Source organism: Aquarana catesbeiana, linkage group LG13 (genome assembly GCF_042186555.1).
Source record: "Aquarana catesbeiana isolate 2022-GZ linkage group LG13, ASM4218655v1, whole genome shotgun sequence".
Lineage (NCBI taxonomy): Eukaryota > Metazoa > Chordata > Amphibia > Anura > Ranidae > Aquarana > Aquarana catesbeiana.
Window position 1 is genome coordinate 228,664,429 of NC_133336.1, and position 22,776 is coordinate 228,687,204.

Below are 22,776 nucleotides of genomic sequence, written 5' to 3' on the forward strand. Positions count from 1 at the left end.
CCTTCAGTGATCAGACTGCTGCAGGCAAGGAATAAGCATTTCCTCAGTCTCCCATCCAATTGATTAGTAGAAGCACTTCTTCAGTCTCCTCATCCTCCCAGTGATTAGACTGCTGCAGGCAGGAGGAGGCATTTCCTCAGTCTCCTCTTTTGACAGTGATCAGACTGAAGTCAGGAAGCAGCATTTCCTCGGTCTCTGCTCCCCAGTGATCAGTCTGCTGTGGGCAGGAGACAGTCTCCTCTTCCCCCAGTGATCAGACTGTTCGTTATAACAAGTCACAAGCTGAGGGGCTGATCTATGTCAAACATTTGTGAACACAGCCAAGAATTGCACAGACACTGGGATTTACATAATCATCACACATGATCCATCTCTGTCCAGAAAGTAGATGATGACTAAGCAAAGATGGTGCCGTCCTTTTGCAGAGAAAAGCAAATAAGAGCATTGGCCCAGGGGAGGGTGGGGGGCGTGATCTCTAAGCAGCTCCAGCACAAAAGCAGGTTAGAATTTGGAAGGAAATCCTGGCCCCGCCCACTTATTGGGTAAAATATTTCCTTGACACAAGTGGCATTTTGAATCCCAGGCAGAGAACTGCGGCTGTGGCAGAGGTTGGCCTCCGGGGGGCGCTGTGGTTCAGTTTGTAGAGGAAAGGAAACCTCCCGATGTACCATCCCAGAGCGGCTGCATTATTGATGGTCCAGGCTCCCGCCATGTCAGCGAAGTGCCGGATCACGGCCCGACGCCTCCTTCCCGCACGCAATCATCTGATTGGTCCAAACATGGCGGGCCAAAGAGCACCGGTCCAATGAACCGGACGGAGGACGTCCTCACTGAGCATTCTGCTGACACCACCCATACCTTCCCTGGCCCCTCCCCCTCAGTCCCTGCCCCCCCCCCCCTCAGTCCCTGACCCCTCCCCCTCAACACAATAATGTAAATAAAATCTGTTTTCATTCCATACCTTATTTTAGACCCAGAAATGTCATCACCGGGTCTCTGTGCTTCTCTATGCAATGCAGGCAGACCACGGCTGGTGGGAGGGGCCGGCGATCATGGACATAGCTTCCTGAAAACATCACAGCACCCACCATGATCCCGCCATTTTCAGGCACTTCCTTTTTATACGGTGACAACGCTCTGTCCCCGCCTCCCATTGTGCTCCTCTGTTGTCACACAAGGTGATCTGCTGGCCGTTTCTACACACACGACACAGGAATGTTCTACTGTTGTCACCATCAGACCTGCCCTGAAGAAAGCTGTGCGGCTCTGCAACCATCAATACATTGTTAAACTTTATTTTATTAAATACAAGCAAAAAGTACCTGAATTTGACCTGGTATCACCCTCCTGCAGTCCCTGTAATGCAGGGCTCAGCGCGTGAAAAGGAAGAAGCAGCACAAGAAACCAATCAGATCACGCGATTATGAAGTATGCCGATAGGAGGAGAGAGCAGGGTGATAAAGAGATAAGAGCTTCTCCTTTCACTATCAGCATTTGGGGGCTGGTCCGGGATGACTTGGTTTAACAGTTAGCATTGATTCAAGTCATCTAAGTCATCCCGGACCAGCCCCCAAGCGCTGATAGTGAAAGGAGAAGCTCTTAGGAGAAGAGAGCAGAGTGACAGAAAGATGAGCTCATCACTGTGCTGCTTCTCTTTTCACTGTCCAGTCACAGGTTGGGGGCTTGTCCGGGATGACCTGTGTGCAAAGAAAGTGGATTAAATGATGCTGACCATCAGACTGTAAATGACCAGTTACACTTACAGGTCATGGGTTTTCTAGGAATTCTTCCAGGACGGCACACCTGAGATGACGGGTCTCACCTGGCAGGAAACACATCCAACAACAGAGTGTAAAAGGCCCCACCCTTCCCTCTGTCCCTCAGTTATGACAAAGTATAAACCCACACCGGTGCCAGAGGGTACATTCTGTGAGAATTGAAACATCACCGACAATGAAGGGTAGGGAGATAGGCCTGCCGTCCTGGAAGATTTCCTAGAAAACCCGTTACCGGTAAGTGTAACTGTTAATTTTCTCCAGTCATCTTCCAGGACGGCACACCGGAGACGATGAGCAAGAAGTTCAGGCCCACCTTAGGGTGGGACCACCGCTTGTAGGACCTTCCTGCCGAATGCCACGTCCTGAGGGGACAACAGTTCCACTCTGTAGTGCCTCAGGAAAGTATTTTGGCTCGTCCATGTTGCTGGCTTGCAGATTTGATCAATCGAGGCGCCTGTCCTCCCTGCCTAGGAGATAACCAGTGATCTAGTTGAGTGAGCCTTAAGGTGAGCTGGGACAGGTCTACCCGAGTGCTTGTAAGCTATTGAGATAGTCTGTTTGATCCACCTGGCTATCATTGGCTTGGAGGCCTGAAGACCCTTTCTCTGGCCACAAAAATTAGATGGTTTGATCTCCTAAACTCTCTCTAAATAGACCAGAAAACAACATCTAAAGTCTAATAAGTGAAATTTTTCTTCCTCATCATTTTTGGGGTTCTGACAAAATGATGGAAGAATAATCTCCTGTGAAAACCAGAGGTCACCTTAGGTAAATATAACGGATCCTGTCTGAGGATTACCCTATCCTCTAGGAGCAACAAAAAGGGTTCTCTAATAGTCAGAGTCTGTAGGTTGCCAATCCTTCTGGCTGTGGTGAAGGCCAGAAGGAAGGCCATCTTAAGGGAAAGAAATATAAATGAAATTTGAGCCACCGGCTCGAAACACCCTTTCGTTAGGGTGTCCAGTACCAGGGACAAGTCCCACGGTGGAAACCTGTTTGTCCTTACCGGGGTTACCCTTTCCCTGGCTGCCAAATCTTTTTACAAGGGGGTTCAGAGCCAGTCTACTGTCGAGTAACACTGATAGGGCTGCAACCTGGACCCTGAGGGTGCTGACCGCTAAACCCTGGTCAACCCCCTCCTGAAAGAAAATCTAGGACTGTCAGGATTGTTTGGAGTGTGCCTTCCCTAGACTGAGCCCAGCGAGAGAAGACCTTCCAGACTTTTGCATAGATTTGTCTAGTGACTGGATTTCTACTAAGCAAAAGCGTATCAATCACCTTCTCCTAACATCCCCTACTGCTGAGGATCTCCCTCTCAGGAACCAGGCCGTCAGGGAAAGGAACCCCGGGGCGGGATGAACAACTGGGCACTGGCAGCGGAGATCGCATTGGGACGGGAGATGCAACGGAGGAGCAATCGACCACCACTTCAGGGTGGGGAACCATGCCCGCTTCAGCCACCAGGGTGCAATCAGAATAAGGCATTCGTGCGACTGGGACAGCTTTTGTAACACCTGGGGAATGAGCACTAGGGAAGGGAATGCATACGCCAGACCAAAATCCCAGCCTTGGGCTAAGGCATCTACCCCCCAGCAACCCTGCTCCCTGGTGAGAGAGAACTTCCGAACTTTTCTGTTCTTCTTGCAAGCAAACAAATCTCTCTCTGGTTTGCCATAATGTGGCTTACCAGAGAAAAAGAAACCTTCTTGTTTAGCTCCCTCTTGCTGTATGGGCTGCCTGCTGAGGAAGTCTGCCTGAAAATTGAGGGACCCTTTTATATGGACTGCCGAGACTGACAGAATATTCTTCTCCACTTCCCCCAGGATCTCCTGAGTCAGCTTCATTAGCCTGCTGGACCTTGTCTCCCCATGGTGATTCAGGTAGGACACAGCCACCGCGTTGTCTGAGAAGGTACTTCCCTCCCCTGGACCTGGTCCTCAAAAAAATGTAACGCCTTTCTGACTGCCAGAAGCTCCCTGAAATTGGAGGAAGCTTCGCTCTGCTTCCGGTCCCAAGGACCCTGGGCGTAGAGGTCTTCCAAGTGAGCTCCCCAGCCCCAGGCACTTGTGTCCGTTATTATGCTTAGTGGATCATTTTGTGTCCAGGTCCGACCCCCTGATAGGTTGTTCGGATTGAGCCAAGAGTCTAGGGAGTTTCTTACCTCTCCAAAGAGAGATACTCATGTCCAGGGAGGAGAGAAGGAATCCCTGGAGCCCCTGAAAGTGGAGCTGGGCCCAGGGGACCGATGGGATGCAGGATGACATAAGCCCCAGTACTCTCATAATGGTCCTTAAAGAGGCCTCTCCGGTCAAGTGGAGAGCCGACACAGCCCCCTGTACCTTTGAGATTTTCTCCAGGGGAAGGAAAAACTCTTTGGGCCACTGATTCTACCCAGTAACCTAGGTACACCTTGGATTGCGAGGGATCCAGGGAGGACTTCTCCCAGCTGACCATCCAACCCAGTGATTCTAGAGTGGACAACACTCTGTCTCGGCCGGACTGTAAATTAGCATATCATCCAAGTACGGGATCAAGGCTATCCCCTGGAGGTGCAGAAAAGACACCACCTCGGCAAGAACCTTGGTAAAGATTCTTGGACTGGCCGCTAGGCCGAAGGGGAGTGACCTGAACTGCCAGTGCTGGACACCCTGCTCTGTCCGAACTGCGAAACGCATGTACTTCTGTTGTTCCAGGGCAATGGGGACATGCAATTAAGCATCTTTCAGATCTAATGTGATCATGAAGACTCCCCCTTGAAGGTGTCTTCTGACTGTATAGATACTCTCCATCCGGGAACCTTTTGCATAGCAAGTACCGGTTCAGCTTCCGTAGGTTTATGATCAGCTGAAATTTGCCCGATGGTTTCGGAACCACAAAAATGTGGGAATAAAACCCTTGGGTAATCTGACTCACGGGAACAGGAATGATGACCTCCTGTTCTGCGAGCTCGCGGACACTCCGCAAAAGGCTCCTTGCTTTCAGTGGATCCTTGGGGAGACAGGTAATGAGGAAGTTTGGAGGGGGGGTGACAGGAATTCCAATCTGTAATCCTCCCTTAAAAGACTTGGGATGTAAGGGCTCTGTGTGATCTTCTCCCATTGGGGGGAGAAACCACGAGAGTCTCCCACCAACTTTTATGTTGGTGTCAGTTTGCTTCCTTGTTAGAAGGTCCGGACCTGGAAAAAAGGATACCACCTTTTTCCTTGCCCTTACCAAACCCCCACTTTTTCCTTGGCTCTTTCTTACCCTTAAACTGTTTTTTTGAAGGGGGGCCTCAAAAAAAATTTTCTTCCCTTTATCCCTCTTGGGTTTAGTAGGGAATTTCTTGCCCTTTTCTGTTGATCGGGACAGGACCTGTTCTAGGCCCGAACCGAAGAGCAGGGGGCCCTCAAACGCTATACCGCAGAGTCGAGACTTAGAGGTAAAATCTCCAGCCCACGTTTTTACCCAAAGGGTTCTTCTGGCGGAGTTTAGTAGAGTCGCCAACTTGGCAGTTGTTATCACTGTTTCTACAGCAGAATCTGCCAGAAAGGCTACCGCCTTCCCAAAAACCTCTAGAGAATCTAATACCTCCTTAGATTTGTTCTTACACGAGTCATGGTCCATCAACCTGTTGACCCATGCATCTGCGTTTCTGGCGACACAGGCAGAGGCCAATGCTGGACCCATAGCTACAGCATTGGCATCCCAGGCTCTACGTAACAAGGTTTCAGATTTCTTATCCATCTGATCCCAAATGTTGCCAGAATCCTCAAAGGAGAGGTCCAAACGTTTGGATACTTGTGCCAAGGAAGCATCCAAACGCAGTACTTTAAAGAATTTCTCCTCCTCCTCAAAGGGGCATCTACGTTCCCAGGTCTTAAGTTTTAATACCTTGCGCTCAGGCTCCCTCCATTCCCTTAGTATTATAGCCTTAAGGGATTGGTGCACTAGAAGAGACTTAGCTTGCCGTTTGCCCAGTCCTCTATATACCTTATCTTGAGCTGAGACCTGAGTGGACGGCATCTGAATGTCCTCAGATGCGTAGATTGCCTTGAGGAGACCCTACGTGTTATCGGCTGAGAAGAGATTGTCCCTCAGGCCTAGCCTCGACCTGACTATCCTGGTCAGACTCCTCTCCATCCTCCCCGAGAGCTCTGCTCTGAGTCCCCTACCTCTTCCTCATCTGAATAACAGGGAGACGGTTCTTGGGACCCCCCAGTATTACTGGTAGACATCCCCTTCTGAGAGGGGGAGCTCTCCCTACTGGAAGAGGCTTCTACCTGCCGCTTCTCGACCGTATTTCTAAAGGACTGGAGGGTTGCTAGCATCTCAGACTGTAGCGCATGGCAGTCCTTCACAGCTTGTGCTGTCTCCTTGCCTGCTAACTTATAGATGCATCTGAAGCAGAACGGCTTGTTGTGGTCTTGTGGGAGTTTCTCATTACAATACCCGCAACGCCTTGATTTTGAGGTGGCTTTGGACTTAGACCTACTGGCTGTCCCTTGGGCAGGGCATTCAATCTCTGTGAATGACAAATAAAAAAAAAAAACACATTTTAGCCATTACCCATCGGGTATCCTGTGGGGGAAGAGGGAAATAGGGCCACCCCAAATCCCCTCCCCACACCAGCTGGGTCACTCACCCCCTGTGAGGTCCGTCTTCCTTCTCCATCCCTTCTAGCCGATCAACCGCCGGGTAGGATCGCTTCAGGTAGATTAGGGGACACAGGACCACGGACCCCCGCTCCGTTACTGCCTTTATACATATATCGTTGCGCCGCTCGCCGGCATTTTGTTGTAGTCCGGAGCCGCTGGAAATTACATCATACGAGCGCCGTACCGACACCCGGACATGCTCGGTAGCGGATGGCGACGCCGATACAGCATAGCGGCGAGTGGGAGATCCCTCAGCCCCATGCAAACAAGGATCAGGGACTTCCTCCCCAGCAGATGGGGAATTTTCGGGCAGCCCCTCCCTGCCATCCACCACTGTCAGGTAGGAGGAGAGAGTGGGATGTAAGGTCCCTGGGGTTATGGACACCCTCACCATGTCCTAGTGCCACCAGATTCTCAGGGGGGTTCTTGCTGTATCCCCCCTGAGTGCTTTCTTTTAGGAGAAAAGCCATCCTGTGGAAAACACAAATCAATCAATAACTGAGGAACAGAGGGAAGGGTGGGGCCTTTCAAACTCTGTTGTTGGATGTGTTTCCTGTCAGGTGAGACTCGTCATCTCAGGTGTGCCGTCCTGGAAGATGACTGGAGAAAATATCTAGGGGGCAGAATAAAATTCGACATGGGACAGCTCTGGATTAAAGCTTAATATTGCAGCAAAGGCTGGTTTTGTTATTTTATTCTTTGAAACAGCCTTATTATTAAGCGGTTGGATCTTTGGTATCCGTCTCCTGCAGCCCTGGTACAGCAGGGCCCAGCGTGTGAAAGAGGAAGCAGCACTTGACATCACATGATCTGATTGGCTTTCAAGAAGTATGCGGATAGGAGGAGAGCAGAGATAAGAGCTTCTCTTTTCACTATCGCTGGTTGGGGGGCTGGTCCGGGATGACTCAGCCCCCAACTCAGAGGAAGTGGATTAATGCTATTAAACTGAGGACATCTAGCGGCAGAATAAAAGTACTGCAGGGGACGTCTCTTTATTGAAGGTGAATGCTGCTTTCTTTCAGACTGAGGACATCTAGTGGCAGAATAAATGTACTGCAGGGGACATCCCTGGCTTGAAGGTGAATATTGATTTTCATCAGACTGAGGACATCTAGTGGCAGAATAAAAGTACTGCAGGGGACATCTCTGGATTGAAGCTGAATACTGCAGCAAAAGCCAACTTTGGTATTTTATCTTTGAATGGGCCATTTATTATTATCTTATTTCCATCTGAAATTCTGCCTGACAGAAAATAAAATAAAAGCAGACACAGGGGGTGTGGGAAATTGCTTTTTTTTTTTTAAATAAGAACTGCGCCTCCAACTGGCCAAACTTATTAACATCTACGGAATGATGAAGTAATATTTAAAGTCCTCGGGAGTTGGCAAAGCCACCGCGGCGGTATCAGGAGTCCAGGTTGGGTTATTGGAAGGCGGCGACACCGATGGAGGAGGAGGACGAGGCCCTGAGACTGGGTGGCCTGAGACCATAAGTGTGTTTCTTTCAGTGCTGTGCTCCCTGTACTACATCACATCTGCTACCTGGGGGCAGCACAGTCCTCACCATAATAAAGATAAATAAATAAATAAAGCCGGCATGGCCAATTTCCAACCTCTTAAAAGCCACTAAGACGATGGTGGAATCCTTCCCAAGGACATTAGCTTTGCCCTCTATTTAGTTTTGGATGGAGTTACCTCTTGAGGCAAGGAAAAAAACAAAAACAGGGCCCAGAATTCTAGAAGGACAAAAATTATGAAGGTCAGTCCACTCAACGCTGAAATTCCAATTTTGGGTGAGAACCAAACCGCTGAATCATGTGGTTATAAAAACTCAGACTGGATTGGCGAGATCTGTGCACCCACAGGTGTAGGACCTGGAGTTCGCTCTCCCAGTTGGATTCCCTCATCACTGGGAGGTTTAAAAAGCCCCAAAAAAATGCCAAGATCTCAGCTTTAAGTGGATGGACCCTTACAATTCTCCACGTTCCAGAAGTCTTTGCAACGGAATCCCAGAGAGATGCCCAAAGCTAGAGGCCTCCATCCATAACTGGAAGACTATCGGGTGGACTGACTCAAACCTTTGTCCATAAGGAGAGTGAGAAGAGAATTTCCACAATGGTCCTTCCATCAGGAGTCCATCTTAGAAATACTGATAAATAAAACTTTACAAAAAGCCACAAATCCGCACCCTAAGGTCAGTGTGGGACCGGCAAGTCGGTTTGGGGGGGTCACCAGTACAGAAGTCAGCAAATTCGGGGCCCCCCCCGACGGACGTCAGCCCTCAGCCCTCTTCATCCCACCATGATGGTAAAGCCGCAGTGAAATTTGTTCTTCCAGTGATTCATGAACGCTCCAAGGGCCAGGGTGACGGGCAGAGGGGGCAGTCTTTTCTCTAGCACCGCCCCCACGCACCACGAACTGTCCACCGAGCCTTTGAAGACCACGTTGGCTTTGGGGAGGTTGAGGTGGTAGCCGAAAGCGAAGGTGGTTTCCTGAAGACGAGTGTTGGCTTCAAACTCCACTCCGACCTGAATCTGAGGGTGGGAGGAGGGGGAAACTCTTAAAAATTGTGCAAGAGGAATATTAACTAAACACATACATATATACATTTTTTGTTTTACGCACACGGTATACTGTTATCCATGTACTCTACACAAACTTTGATTTTTTTTTTTTTTTTTTTTTATCCTCAAATGTTATTCGCCTTCTGTCCAAGAAAAGCACAATTCTTCTAATCTGTACAGATATTTTCAGCATAAAATTGAAGAAAGGAAAAGAGAAACAAAAAAAAAAAAAAAAAAAGGGGGGGGGGGCGGAGCAAGAGCTAAACAGAAAATGGGAAGGGAAAGGAAGGAACAGGGAAGGAGCAGAAAAGGGGAAAATGGGACAACCAAGTAGGACATTGGAAGTCAAGGGAGGGAACAGGGGTGCCAAGTAGGAAATGGAGAATGGGAAAACGGTAGGGCATGGGAGGAAGTGGGGGGGGGGGGGATTGAAAGAAACAGGAGGGCCAAATAAGAAACATGAGGAATAAGGAAGGAGAACAGAAAGGAAAGAAGGTGGGAGAAGCAAGGATACAACACAGTATACAGGGAGGAAAAATGGGAGAGCAAGGGACCGCCAAGTAGATAATGGTAAAGCAATGGAGGAAACATGAGGACTAAGTAGGAAGCAGGAGTGCAAGGGAGGAGCCAGGGAGGGAGACAAAGGAGGAAACAGGGTGGGGGGGGGGGGGGGGGGTACAGGGAGGAAATGGGAGCACAAGGAAGGGCGAAGTAGAAGACGGTAGAGCAAAACCAAGAGCAAGGGAGAAAACAGGAGGACTGTAGGGTTTATATTCACCTTTTGTCCAAGAAAAGCACAATTCTTCTAATCTGTACAGATATTTTCAGCATAAAATTGAAAAAAAAAAAAAAAAAAAAAAAAAAGGAGAAGAAGAAAGAAGAAAAGCAAGGGCTAAACAGAAAAATGGTAAGTGAAGGGGAGGAACAGCAAAGGAGCAGCAAAGGGGAAAATTGGACAACCAAGTAGGAAACGGAAGTAAAAGGGAGGGGAGGGAACAGGGGTGCTAAGAAGGAAATGGAGAATGGGAAATGGTAGGGTAGGGGAAGGAAGGGGAGGGGGGGAGGGGACATTGAAGGAAACAGGAGGGCCAAATAAGAAACGCGAGGGATAAGGGAGGAAAGAAAGAGGGAGAAGCAAGGAGACAACACAGGATACAGGGAGAAAAATGGGAGAGCAAGGGACAGCCAAGTAGAAAATGGTAGAGCAATGAAGGAAACATGAGGACTAAGTGGGAAGCAGGAGTGCAAGGGAGGAGCCAGGGAGGGAGACAAGGGAGGAAACGGGAGCACAAGGAAGGGCCAAGTAGAAGATGGTAGAGCGAGGTTAGAGGAAACCCAAGAGCAAGGGAGAAAACAGGAGGACTAAATAGGAAACAGAAGTGCAAGGGAGGAAATTGGAGAGCTAAAAAAGAAACGGGAGAGACAAGGGTGGAGCCAGGGAGGGAAACAGGGGGGAAATAGCAATGGAGGAAACAGGAGGGAACCAAAGGGCAAGGGAGAAAACAGGGAGGACTTAATAAGAAACATAGGAGGAGTTGCCAGAGAGGGAGGAAATGGGAGCGCAACAAAAAGCCAAATAGAACACGGTAGAGCAATGGAGGAAACAGGAGGGAACCCAAGGGAAAGTGAGAAAACTGGACTAAGTAGGAAATGGGAAGTCAAGGAAGTAAATGGGGGGAGGGGGAACAGAAGAGAACAGGAAGGAATGGAAGGAACAGAAGGCAGCAGTAACAAAGGAAAAAAAAAAAAAGAGAGAAGAAGGATACACTCACTTGTTCATTGGCTTTATGATAGTAGCTGGCATGAGCTCCACCATACCCGATATTCAGAGTGCTCACCCAATTCTCCGCTGTAACACAAGAGGAGATATAACAACCATGGAGTGATCCACAGGAAGAAGAGGCTTCGTAATACAAAAAATAATGCAAAAATTTGATACCAAAAGAATAAAATAAAAGCTTGTGATACACTACATTTACAGAGAATGCAAACAATGGAGTAGGAATAAACAATCCATATCTACTTTCTCTATGCAGTGCCAGTACAGTATTCACTGCTTGCACAAAATATAGTAAATGACTGTACACGGTACATGATCGCCCCCTGGTGATCATCTTAGGAAACAGCAATCTGCAAGAATTTCAAATGCAAAATAGGTGTTGCACAATTTTTATAGAGAGAAACCATATCCCACTCTGTTCCTTTCTGCGCTACATCTTCAAGCTGCTGAACAATGACAGTTGGTAAATAGGTAGATGTGGATATCAGACAACACTGACACTTCATCCCAGTCTCTGGAAAATCCTATGGAGGAGTGGGGGGCAGTGGGGCAATTTATATTGTGAATTCTGTACCTGAATATTTTCCAGCCAATGTTAGGATGGCGCCTTCCTCCCCCATCCGCTGGTGATAGACCAGCTCTCCACCAAGGACCAACCGAGGTGTGATACTCTGCAGGAAGTGTGTTACCAGGATCACTACAAGTGGGGAAAATACACAAAGATTATATTATACAGGAGTGACATCACCACTCCCCAGATATAAGATATATTATAGAGGAGTGACATCACCGCTCCCCAGATATAAGATATATTATAGAGGAGTGACATCACCGCTCCCCAGATATAAGATATATTATAGAGGAGTGACATCACTGCTCCCCAGATATAAGATATATTATAGAGGAGTGACATCACCGCTCCCCAGATATAAGATATATTATACAGGAGTGACATCACCACTCCCCAGATATAAAATATATTATAAAGGAGTGACATCACCGCTCCCCAGATATAAGATATATTATAGAGGAGTGACATCATCGCTCCCCAGATATAAGATATATTATAGAGGAGTGACATCACCACTCTCCAGATATAAGATCTATTATACAGGAGTGACATCACCACTCTCCAGATATAAGATATATTATAGAGGAGTGACATCACCGCTCCCCAGATATAAGATGTAGTATACAGAAAAGTCGAGCGAATACATACTTGAGTCATTAATTAAATCGGGGTTTCCTAGGGTCAGGGTCCCCGTACAATTGTCTCCTCGATATTCTACATCAATCTGCCAGGTAAGGAATTTGGAATGATGAGTCTGCAAAAATAAGGAAAGGGTTAATATGACCCAATTTTTATTATACAGGCTCTCTATACCACTAACAGTTTGCACAGCACTTTACAATAGAAGGGAAACAATTCTATACAAGAGGGTTAGGAGGGCCCTGCTCCTCAGAGCTTACAATCTTATGGGGGTGGAGGGGGGGGGGGGGGAGAGTAGTAATGATATTTTCACTCATTATCTTTAAATTATTATTAGTGAACACAAACAGAACTTATAAAAATTCCTGCTAAATATAAAACTGTATTGGAGGTAATAGATAAAGCCCTGTGTGTGGATGAGGTCTTGGGACTGTGACCTGTATAGTGTGGATCTGCAGTTTAATGTGGCTGAGGCTGTGTGCAGGCAGCTCATGTTACTCTATGGGGATGCAGAGGCTGTACGAACACAGCCGCAGGTCTTAATACGACAGTCTTATGGATGCAAGTGTACGGTGCCGAACACAGACAGTGTGCGTTTGGTAACACTCACCCCCACCTGCACACCTCTCAAAAGTTGAGACCTGCGGCTGTGTTCATACAGAGTAGGAAATGGCTCCAGCTGCATAGACAAACTGCTAGTTCACATGGCCAGAGGACCTGTGTGAATGAGTCCTTAGAGCTCGTTCATAGGTGAGGTGGGGGGGTTTAGTAAAATCCTACAGTTGAGCTGCGCGTTTACTGCCCACCAACTGCTACCACTTTCAGCTGTGGAGGCATTGGCTGGGGGTGCCGCAGCAGGAATCAGCCCTCCTGTTGAGCAGATGGGGACCGAGCCCCAAACAGGAGGGCCAGCTGTCGGCTGTACTGCCTTATCAGCAGCTCTGATTACAAGGTACAGAGATGCTCAGATCAGCTCTGTACACACAACCTGTGATCAGAGCCGCTCACATCACAACCAATAAAACTGAAATTCCAGAAATTCAGCCACTTTGTAATAAGTGAAGGCTCACTGAGTTAAGTCCAAGGAAATGCATGACATCTCCTAAACTTATCTCTATTTTTTATATTTGGACAGGTTTATTGCTCTGCCAAGAGACACGCCAGGGATCTGAGAGTAAAGAAACATACAGAGCAGCTATGTCCTCCCCATTCACAGAAGCCTTTGTATTTTGTGAATGAGCTCACATAATACAAAGGCTTCTGTGATTGGGCAAGAGGGGAGGGGCAGGCATAGCAGCTGCATCTGCTCTGAAGTCTGCATCTTGAACAGTAGAGTCACTGCAGCTGCTATGCCTGCCCCCCCCCCCCCCCCTTTGCTGCCCATTCACAGAAGCCTTGGTATTATATGAACACATTCACAACATACGAAGGCTTCTGTGAATGGGAGGCAGGGGGGGTAGAGCAGGTATAGCAGCTGCAGCTACTCTACTGTTCAAGATGCAGAGCTCAGAATAGTAGAGTAGATGCAGCTGCTATGTCTGCCCCATTGCAGAAGCCTTTCTATTACTTGAGCACATTCACAAAATACAAAGGCTTCTGTTTATGGGCAGCAGAGGGAAGGAGTGGGCATAGCAGCTGCAACATCTATACTGTTCAAGATGCAGAGTTCAGAACAGAGCAGATGCATCTGCTATGCCCGGCCCCTCCCCTCCTTCTGCCCATTCACAGAAGCCTAGGTATTATATGAGCACTGTCACAAGCTTCTATTTGTGGGCAGCAGAGGGGAGGAGCGGGCATAGCAGCTGCAGCGACTCTACTGTTCGAACTCTGCATCTTTAACAGTAGAGTCGCTGCAGCTGCTATGCCTGCTCCTCCCCTCTGTTGTCCACAAATAGAAGCTTGTGACAGTGCTCATATAATACCTAGGCTTCTGTGAATTGGCAGCAGAGGGGAGGGTCAGGCATAGCAGCTGCAGCGAATGTACTGTTCAAGATGCACAGTTCAGAACAGTACAGTCGCTGCAGCTGCGTGCCCGTTCATCCCCTCTGCTGCCTATAAAAAGAAGCTTTTGTATTTTGTGACTGTGCTCACATAATACCAAGGCTTCTGTGAAGGGGCATGAGGAGGGTAGGGGTGGGCATAGCAGCTGCATCTACTCTACTGTTCTGAACTCTGCAACTTTAACAGTAGAGTACATGCAGCTGCTATGCCCACCCCTACCCTCCTCCTGCCCAATCACAGAAGCCTTGGTATTATGTGAGCACAGTCACAAAATACAAAGGCTTCTGTGAATGGGCAGCAGAGGAGATGAGCGGGCACAACAGCTGCTTCAAATATACTGTTCAAGATGCAGAGTTCTTAACAGTAGAGTTGATGTAGCTGCTATGCCAGCCCCTCACCTTCTCCTGCCCATTCACAGAAGCCTTGGTATAGCAGCTGCAGCGACTCTACTGTTCAAGATGCAGAGTTCAGAAGGATCAGCGTTGCTCTCCTGAAGGTTCTATAAAGCGGTCAGATATAAAATTTGAGATAAACCCAGGGGGTGTCATGCACAACGCTGGACTTAACTCATAGTGTGCCTCCATACGAAGGAGCTGAATTCCTGGCCTTCTGAGGGCGGATTTCAGCACTATGGCAGAAAGACGTTTCCACCGCGTTGCGGTTTAAAGATGCGGCAGCAAAGCAGTTAAAGACTGTACACTCAGGAGGCGGCGCTCACATACAATTGCAGATAATGAATATTCTATTGTTCAGTATTAGAAGCAGCTTGTAATTAGGAGTGACCGCGGGGAATATTTCGCACACTTGTACCGAGTCGCCCCCACGCTGCATGCATCTCCCTTGCTAGTTCTAAAATCGATGGATGCTGCCGGCCATTTTTCTCTTTTTAAATCCCCGTCGCTCCCGTAATTAGCGCAGGCGAGGCAGGCTCATTAATAATTCAGGCCAGTCTGCTGCTCCCATCTGCTGTAATGTTATATCCCCTTTCCATTACCTGGAATACGGCCTTGGATCGGATGTGTTCGGCCAGCAGGCAGTGGGCCTGGGCGTTCAGGCTGCCGTTGTTGTCCAGATCTCCGGTCAGCAGCGGGAAGGTCTGGCGACAGATCAGAGAAGAAGAAGAGAAAATGAGAAGATCTGGGGGAGGGCACATCCAGGTGGCACCATTGCTGGAGCTCAACCTGGAACATACACCTTACTACTTAATGACCACCATGACCTTGCCCAGTATTAGCATACAAGCCCTGATGAAAGGGCGGGGAACTGGTTAGCCCCTGAAACGCGTTAGCCCCAACTTCCGCTGGACTAAACGTTGAGTTGAGGCGCTCTCATCATTTTATATAGACAAGAAAACAAATCCTGGCTTGTCCAGTTTTAACGAAAGACACACAACCCCTCACTAGTAGCATAAAAAGGTCCCATAATCTGTATTTCCAAAACAGTTGTCTTACTTGCAGAAGCTGCCGCCACACAGTCTCTCTCTATGGAGCAAAATGCTCCGGCTTTTCAATGGTTTCATTTTAAGTTTGGATCTGTTCTTACAAATCAGTGATGTGGTCATGGGGGTGGCTATAAAAAATGTACGGCGTGTGTAAAAGCTTTACATATGGAATATAAAAAAAAAGTGTCACTTAAACTCAATGGCTGCAATTAAAATGAACTAACTGATATATAAATCTTTGTATCAGCAAAATAGTCACGAAGACCGCTAAGAAAGGAATACATATATTACATAAGAGGCCGTGCTTCATACCTCACTGGAGCCCAGAAGTTGGTCTCCCATGTATTTGGCGTTAAAGTGGTACCCCGACTGTCCCATCGAGCTCATGTGAATGTGGTGGCTGACCTAAGGAGAGAAGCGGGACAGAGAGGAAAGAAAAAAGAAAAGCAGAGGGGAGAGCAGAGCAAGTGAGGAGGAGAGGCAGAGATAGTCAAGAATGGGAAAGCAAAAGAAGAATGAGAAGAGGGAGCGAGGAGCAACAAGGGAGCAAGAGAAGAGTGGGAGAGGAAGCAAGGAGCAGCGGGGGGGGGAAGAGAGAGAAAGGGAGCGAGGAAGCAAGGAGAGAAGGAGAGGTAGGAAGGGGCATCAGAGTGACAGGGAGCAAGAGGGAACGAGTAAGCGAGAGAAGTAAAAGTAGGAGGGGGAAGTGGCGGGGAAGAGGGAGCAAAGAGCGTCAGAGGGGAGAGGGAGCAAGGAATGAGGGAGCAAGGGAAGTAAGAGTGGGAGGGGGAAGCGGCAGGGGGAGAGGAAACGAGTAAGTGAGAGAAATAAGAGTGGGAGGGGGAAGCATCAGGGGGAGATGGAGCAAGAGGGAATGAGGGAGCGAGGGAAGTAAGAGTGGGAGGGGGGAGGGAGCAAAGGGCATCAGGGAGAATGAGGGAGCGAGGGAAGTAAGAGAGGGAGGGGGAAGCATCAGGGGGAGAGGGAGCAAGAGGGAATGAGGGAGCGAGGGAAGTAAGAGTGGGAGAGGGAAGCGGAAGGGAGCAAGAGGGAATAAGAGAGTGAGGGAAGTAAGAGTAGGAGGGGGAAGCGAGGGAAGAGTGGGGGGGGGTGACGGGAGGAGAGGGAGCAAAAAGCATCAGGGGAAAGGGGAGCAAGGGAGCAAGAGGGAAGAGTGGGAAGCGTCAGGGGGAAAGAAGGGAGCAAGGGGCGGGAAAAGGGAGGGAGAAAAGCGAGCAAAGGGGGTCAGGGGGAATGAGGGAGCGAGGGAAGAGTGGGAGGGAGCAAAAGCAAAGGGCGTCGGGGGGGAGAGGGGGAATGAGGGCGCAAAAGGGAATGAGGGAACAAGGGAAGCAAGAGTGGGAGGGGGAAGCATCAGGGGGAGAGGGAGCGAGAGGGAAGTAAGAGTGGGAAGCGTCAGGGGGAAAGAAGGGAGCAAGGGGAGTCGGGGAGAGGGGGAAGCGGCAGGGGGGATGGAGCAAAGGGCATGAGGGAACAAGGGAAGCAAGAGTGGGAGGGGGAATCATCAGGGGGAGAGGGGGCAAGAGGGAATGAGGGAGCAAGGGAAGCAAGAGTGGGAGGGTGAAGCGGCGGGGGGGGGGGGGGGGGGGGGAGCGACAGGAGGAGAGGGAGCAAGAAGCATCAGGGGAAAGGGGAGCGAGGGAGCAAGAGGGAAGTAAGAGTGGGAAGCGTCAGGGGTAAAAAAAAAAAAAAAAAAAAAAAAAAAGGAGGGAGCAAGGGGGAAAAGGGAGCAAGGGACGTCAGGGGAAAGGGGGAATGAGGGAGCGAGGGAAGTAAGAGTGGAAGGGGGAAGAGGCAAAGGGAGAGGGAGCAAGGCGCGGCAGGGGGAGGGGGAGAGATCCTATGTTATGCACAATGGTTTATTTTATACATACAGCATACAGGAAAAGACATATTATATTATACTCATCAACTCTTCCTCTACATTACCTTATACTTTATAAAGTGAACAATGAGCGGTTCTCTTCACCGGCACTCAGACCTACCTGAAAATGGCTGCTGAGATATCGGTTGATGATCACCTTCAGCCCCTCCATCTGCTGTGGGAAGACCTCTACAACCAGAGAGAACACCCACAATCAGTCTCCAATCCCCTCACTGGAATAGATCTGTCCTCTGTAGGTAGATCAGCTCTATGACCCATCACCATGTTATCGTCCCCTCTGTGTGACTCCCACCCTCCTACCATAGAGTATAGTCAGGACTCTGCCAGCTACGTGGGCAGAACTGGGAGCTCCATCAGACATCATCATAGCCTGGGCAAAGTCACCGATTGGAGCTCCAGGCTGGACTTCTAATAATAAAAAGTGGAGATTTTCTGAGAAATGACCCTGCGGCTGTACATTGTGACTTCAGGAACGTATTCATGGAGACTTGTAATAAATACTGACAGGTCCACTTTAAGGCCCGCCCCATTGGACTCACCTTTACAGCTCTTGTGCAGCTCATCGAAGCTCCCTGGATTGGGCAGAGGCACCGGCCGTCTCCGCCCGCTCCAGGACGGATGCAGAGAGTAGTGGGTGAAGACGTTCCCCATGCTGCCTTCTGCCAATGACGGGGATCGGAGTGAGCGCGGTCGCTGTTGCGGTGGGAGGGGCTTAGAAGGAACATGGTGGCCTCGTGCAGCGTCCTGGCTGAAGGGCACCCATCATCCTGGGCAGCATGTTCTTTATTAGTAAAAGGAAAGCTTGAAAAGGAGAAACCTGTTGGAGACAGAGATAGAAGATCAGTTATGGAGGACAAACCGCGCAGGGGCGGATCCTTCACCAGGTGACCCCCGGAATAGAGAAGTCGTCTTATCATTGAAGATTGACTTGTGGTGGTCTCCTGACCCTCTGTCAGGTTTTTATTGCTGTCTTGGGGAGATTCACCATCTCTTGGTCATAGAGACCATAATCATTGAGAAAGAAAGTGAGGGGAAATCCAGATGGTTATCCGTGTCACCAGAAAAGGAAGCAAGGGCAAATCTTCGAATGAGGACACCTTTTCTGGGGACAGCTAACAGTGGACTTTACTCCATTTGAGAGATTTCCTCTAACTTCCTGTTACATCCATCAGGCCGGAAGAAGAAATTTCCACCGACTTCCTGTTGCATCCCTCGGACACAAAGTGGAGATTTCCCCTTACTTCCTGTTGCATCCCCCCCACTAAAGTAGAGATTTCCTCTACCCTCCTTTCCAGAGATTTCAGCTAAGTTCTTGTTACATCCCTTGGACAGGAAGCGGAGATTTATTCTAACTTCCTGTTGCATCCTCAGTACAGGAAGTAGATATTTCCAATAACTTTCTGTTGCATTCCCAAGGCAGAAAGTAGGCTTCTTTTGACTTCTTGTTGCATCCAGAAAGTCCAACAGGAAGCAGAGATTTCCTCCAATTTCCTGTTGCATCCCTCAGACAGGAAGCAGAGATTTCCTCTGACTTCCTGTGGCATCTTTCAGACAGGAATGAGAGGTTTTCCCTAACTTCCTGTTGCACTCCTCCCCCCCCCCTAGTAAAGAAGTAGAGATTTCCTCAAACTTCCTGTTGCATCCCCTAAACAGGCAGTGGAGATTTTCTCTAATTTCCTGTTGCATCCCCAGTACAGCAAGTAGATAGTCCTAATAACTTCCTGTTGCATTCCACAGACAGGAAGTAGTGATTTCTGATAACTGCCTGTTGCATCCCCCTGTCAGGAAGCAGAGATTTCCTCAGATTTCCTGTGGCATCCTTCAGACAGGAAGCAGAGATTTCCCCTAACTTCCTGTTGCCCTCCCCAGTAAAGAAGTAGAGATTTCCTTGAATTTCCGGTTGCATCCCTCTGACAAGAAGCAGAGATTTATTCTAACTTCCTGTTGCATCCTCAGTACAGGAAGTAGATATTTCCAATTACTTTCTGTTGCATTCCCAAGGCAGAAAGTAGATTTCTTTTGACTTCTTGTTGCATCCAGAGATTTCCTCCCACTTCCTGTTGCATCCCTCAGACAGGAAGCAGAGATTTCCCCTAACTTCCTGTTGCATCCCCCCTCCCCCCCAGTAAAGAAGTAGAGATTTCCGATAACTTCCTGTTGCATCCCACGGACAGGAACGAAAGGAAGATTTCCCCCATTGTACAACAACACAGAAAAACAACAACAACCTGGCAGGGGGGTTTTTTTGCCCTGATTTACAAAGCAGTGTAAAGTATCAGAATGTGATCTAGCATCAGCCTCTAGCATTCCCTGTACAGCAGAACTCAGACTGGGGGGGGGGGGAGCAACACAAGCAGCCAATCAGCTGTGCTGCACTCTTCATGCGCCACATATAGAGCATGCTGATAGGAGTAGGAGGAGAGAGCAGAGTGACAAGCTGCTTCTCCTTCCACGGTCCAATCACAGGCTGGGGGAGGGACAAGACCTGGAAGTGTTACATAACGGCAGCAAAGAAAAATCAGGTCTCCTGCTCTGCCAGACAGGACTGTGCTGTGTGTCAGAGCAGTGTAAATCCCAGGACTGGATGTACAGAGATATATATTTTTGTCTATTTTATCTGTGTGGTCGGAGTCTTGCCTGGGATTGGAGTCGGCGGGGCGGACGAATCTCCAGATATGATGAACCGCTCCGAGCCACAGCAAGAGAATGCACTCTCCTCCTCCAGAAGCACTGTGAAAGGCCTGCTGAATCTGCCTGCAATGACACACACACCTATAGAGATAAAAGAAAGGGATGGGGTGTGATGATCATGGCATGCAAATACATATAAATATCCTGTCCCTGGATGAGGATTCTCCCCCCCCCCAATATACACACCCAGCACTGAGCTCTCACCGTCCTCCCTCCACTGATCTCCAGCCCCGGCCTGCGCCTGTCCTCCCATTCATGTCACCTGGGGAGGGCCCGCCATTACTACTGCTGGCAGGCTCCGCCCGGCCCGACGTCACAGGCGCCCACACACACCAGGGAGGCGGCCATGTTGGGTGCGGGCAAGCGGCGGCTGAGGACGACGTGCCATAGAGAGGCGTGGCCGCAGTCCGCAGCTCACCAATACGGAGACGTTTCATCACATGACCTATTTGTACTTTAAGGGAGACGTACAGAAGGCGGACCAGGGAGATTCTAGAATCAGTAAAGAGGACCTGTCATCCCTATATATATAATAAAGAGGACCTGTCATCCCTATATATATAATAAAGAGGACCTGTCATCCCTATATATATAATAAAGAGGACCTGTCATCCCTATATATATATATATATATAATAAAGAGGACCTGTCATCCCTATATATATAATAAAGAGGACCTGTCATCCCTATATATATATATAATAAAGAGGACCTGTCATCCCTATATATATAATAAAGAGGACCTGTCATCCCTATATATATATATATAATAAAGAGGACCTGTCATCCCTATATATATAATAAAGAGGACCTGTCATCCCTATATATATAATAGAGAGGACCTGTCATCCCTATATATATAATAAAGAGGACCTGTCATCCCTATATATATATATAATAAAGAGGACCTGTCATCCCTATATATATATATAATAAAGAGGACCTGTCATCCCTATATATATATATATATATATATATAATAAAGAGGACCTGTCATCCCTATATATATATATATATATATATATATATATATATATAATAAAGAGGACCTGTCATCCCTATATATATATAATAAAGAGGACCTGTCATCCCTATATATATATATAATAAAGAGGACCTGTCATCCCTATATATATATATAATAAAGAGGACCTGTCATCCCTATATATATATATATATATATATATATATAATAAAGAGGACCTGTCATCCCTATATATATATATAATAAAGAGGACCAGTCATTCCTATATATATATATAATAAAGAGGACCTGTCATCCCTATATATATATATAATAAAGAGGACCTGTCATCCCTATATATATATATAATAAAGAGGACCTGTCATCCCTATATATATATATATATATATATATAATAAAGAGGACCTGTCATCCCTATATATATATATATATATATATATATATATATATATATATATATATATATATATATATATATAATAAAGAGGACCTGTCATCCCTATATATATATAATAAAGAGGACCTGTCATCCCTATATATATATATAATAAAGAGGACCTGTCATCCCTATATATATATATATAATAAAGAGGACCTGTCATCCCTATATATATATATATATATATATATATATATAATAAAGAGGACCTGTCATCCCTATATATATATATAATAAAGAGGACCAGTCATTCCTATATATATATATAATAAAGAGGACCTGTCATCCCTATATATATATATAATAAAGAGGACCTGTCATCCCTATATATATATATATATATATATATATATATATATATATATATATATATATATATATAATAAAGAGGACCTGTCATCCCTATATATATATATAATAAAGAGGACCTGTCATCCCTATATATATATATATAATAAAGAGGACCTGTCATCCCTATATATATATATATATATATATATATATATATATAATAAAGAGGACCTGTCATCCCTATATATATATATAATAAAGAGGACCTGTCATCCCCATATATATATATATATATATATATATATATATATATATAATAAAGAGGACCTGTCATCCCTATATATATATATAATAAAGAGGACCAGTCATTCCTATATATATAATAAAGAGGACCTGTCATCCCTATATATATATATATATATATAATAAAGAGGACCAGTCATTCCTATATATATAATAAAGAGGACCTGTCATCCCTATATATATATATATATATAATAAAGAGGACCTGTCATCCCTATATATATAATAAAGAGGACCTGTCATCCCTATATATATATATATAATAAAGAGGACCTGTCATCCCTATATATATAATAAAGAGGACCTGTCATCCCTATATATATATATAATAAAGAGGACCTGTCATCCCTATATATATAATAAAGAGGACCTGTCATCCCTATATATATAATAAAGAGGACCTGTCATCCCTATATATATATATAATAAAGAGGACCTGTCATCCCTATATATATATATAATAAAGAGGACCTGTCATCCCTATATATATATATATATATATAATAAAGAGGACCTGTCATCCCTATATATATATATATATATATATATATATATATATATATATATATATATATATATATATATATATATATAATAAAGAGGACCTGTCATCCCTATATATATATAATAAAGAGGACCTGTCATCCCTATATATATATATAATAAAGAGGACCTGTCATCCCTATATATATATATAATAAAGAGGACCTGTCATCCCTATATATATATATATATATATATATATATAATA

At 46.6% G+C, this 22,776-nt stretch overlaps 1 protein-coding gene across 4 annotated transcripts; it reads right to left on the minus strand.

Moving 5' to 3' along the window:
• Positions 1-7,692: 7,692 nt before the first annotated feature.
• Positions 7,693-20,361, minus strand: TOMM40L (translocase of outer mitochondrial membrane 40 like). Of its 4 annotated transcripts, none has more exons than XM_073609378.1 (10): positions 20,212-20,361; positions 19,954-20,088; positions 17,856-18,133; positions 17,417-17,484; positions 15,723-15,815; positions 14,964-15,065; positions 11,978-12,083; positions 11,333-11,455; positions 10,751-10,827; positions 7,693-8,948 (listed from the first exon to the last, which is right to left on the minus strand). In XM_073609378.1, the coding sequence occupies exons 3-10, from the start codon at positions 17,965-17,967 to the stop codon at positions 8,706-8,708; spliced, it is 924 nt and encodes a 307-aa protein (XP_073465479.1). In that variant the 5' UTR covers positions 17,968-18,133; positions 19,954-20,088; positions 20,212-20,361; the 3' UTR covers positions 7,693-8,705. The 4 variants fall into 4 exon arrangements, with proteins under 4 accessions (XP_073465479.1, XP_073465480.1, XP_073465478.1 ...); XM_073609379.1 differs by having other exon boundaries at positions 19,954-20,070; positions 20,212-20,352; XM_073609377.1 differs by having other exon boundaries at positions 20,194-20,352.
• Positions 20,362-22,776: the final 2,415 nt, after the last annotated feature.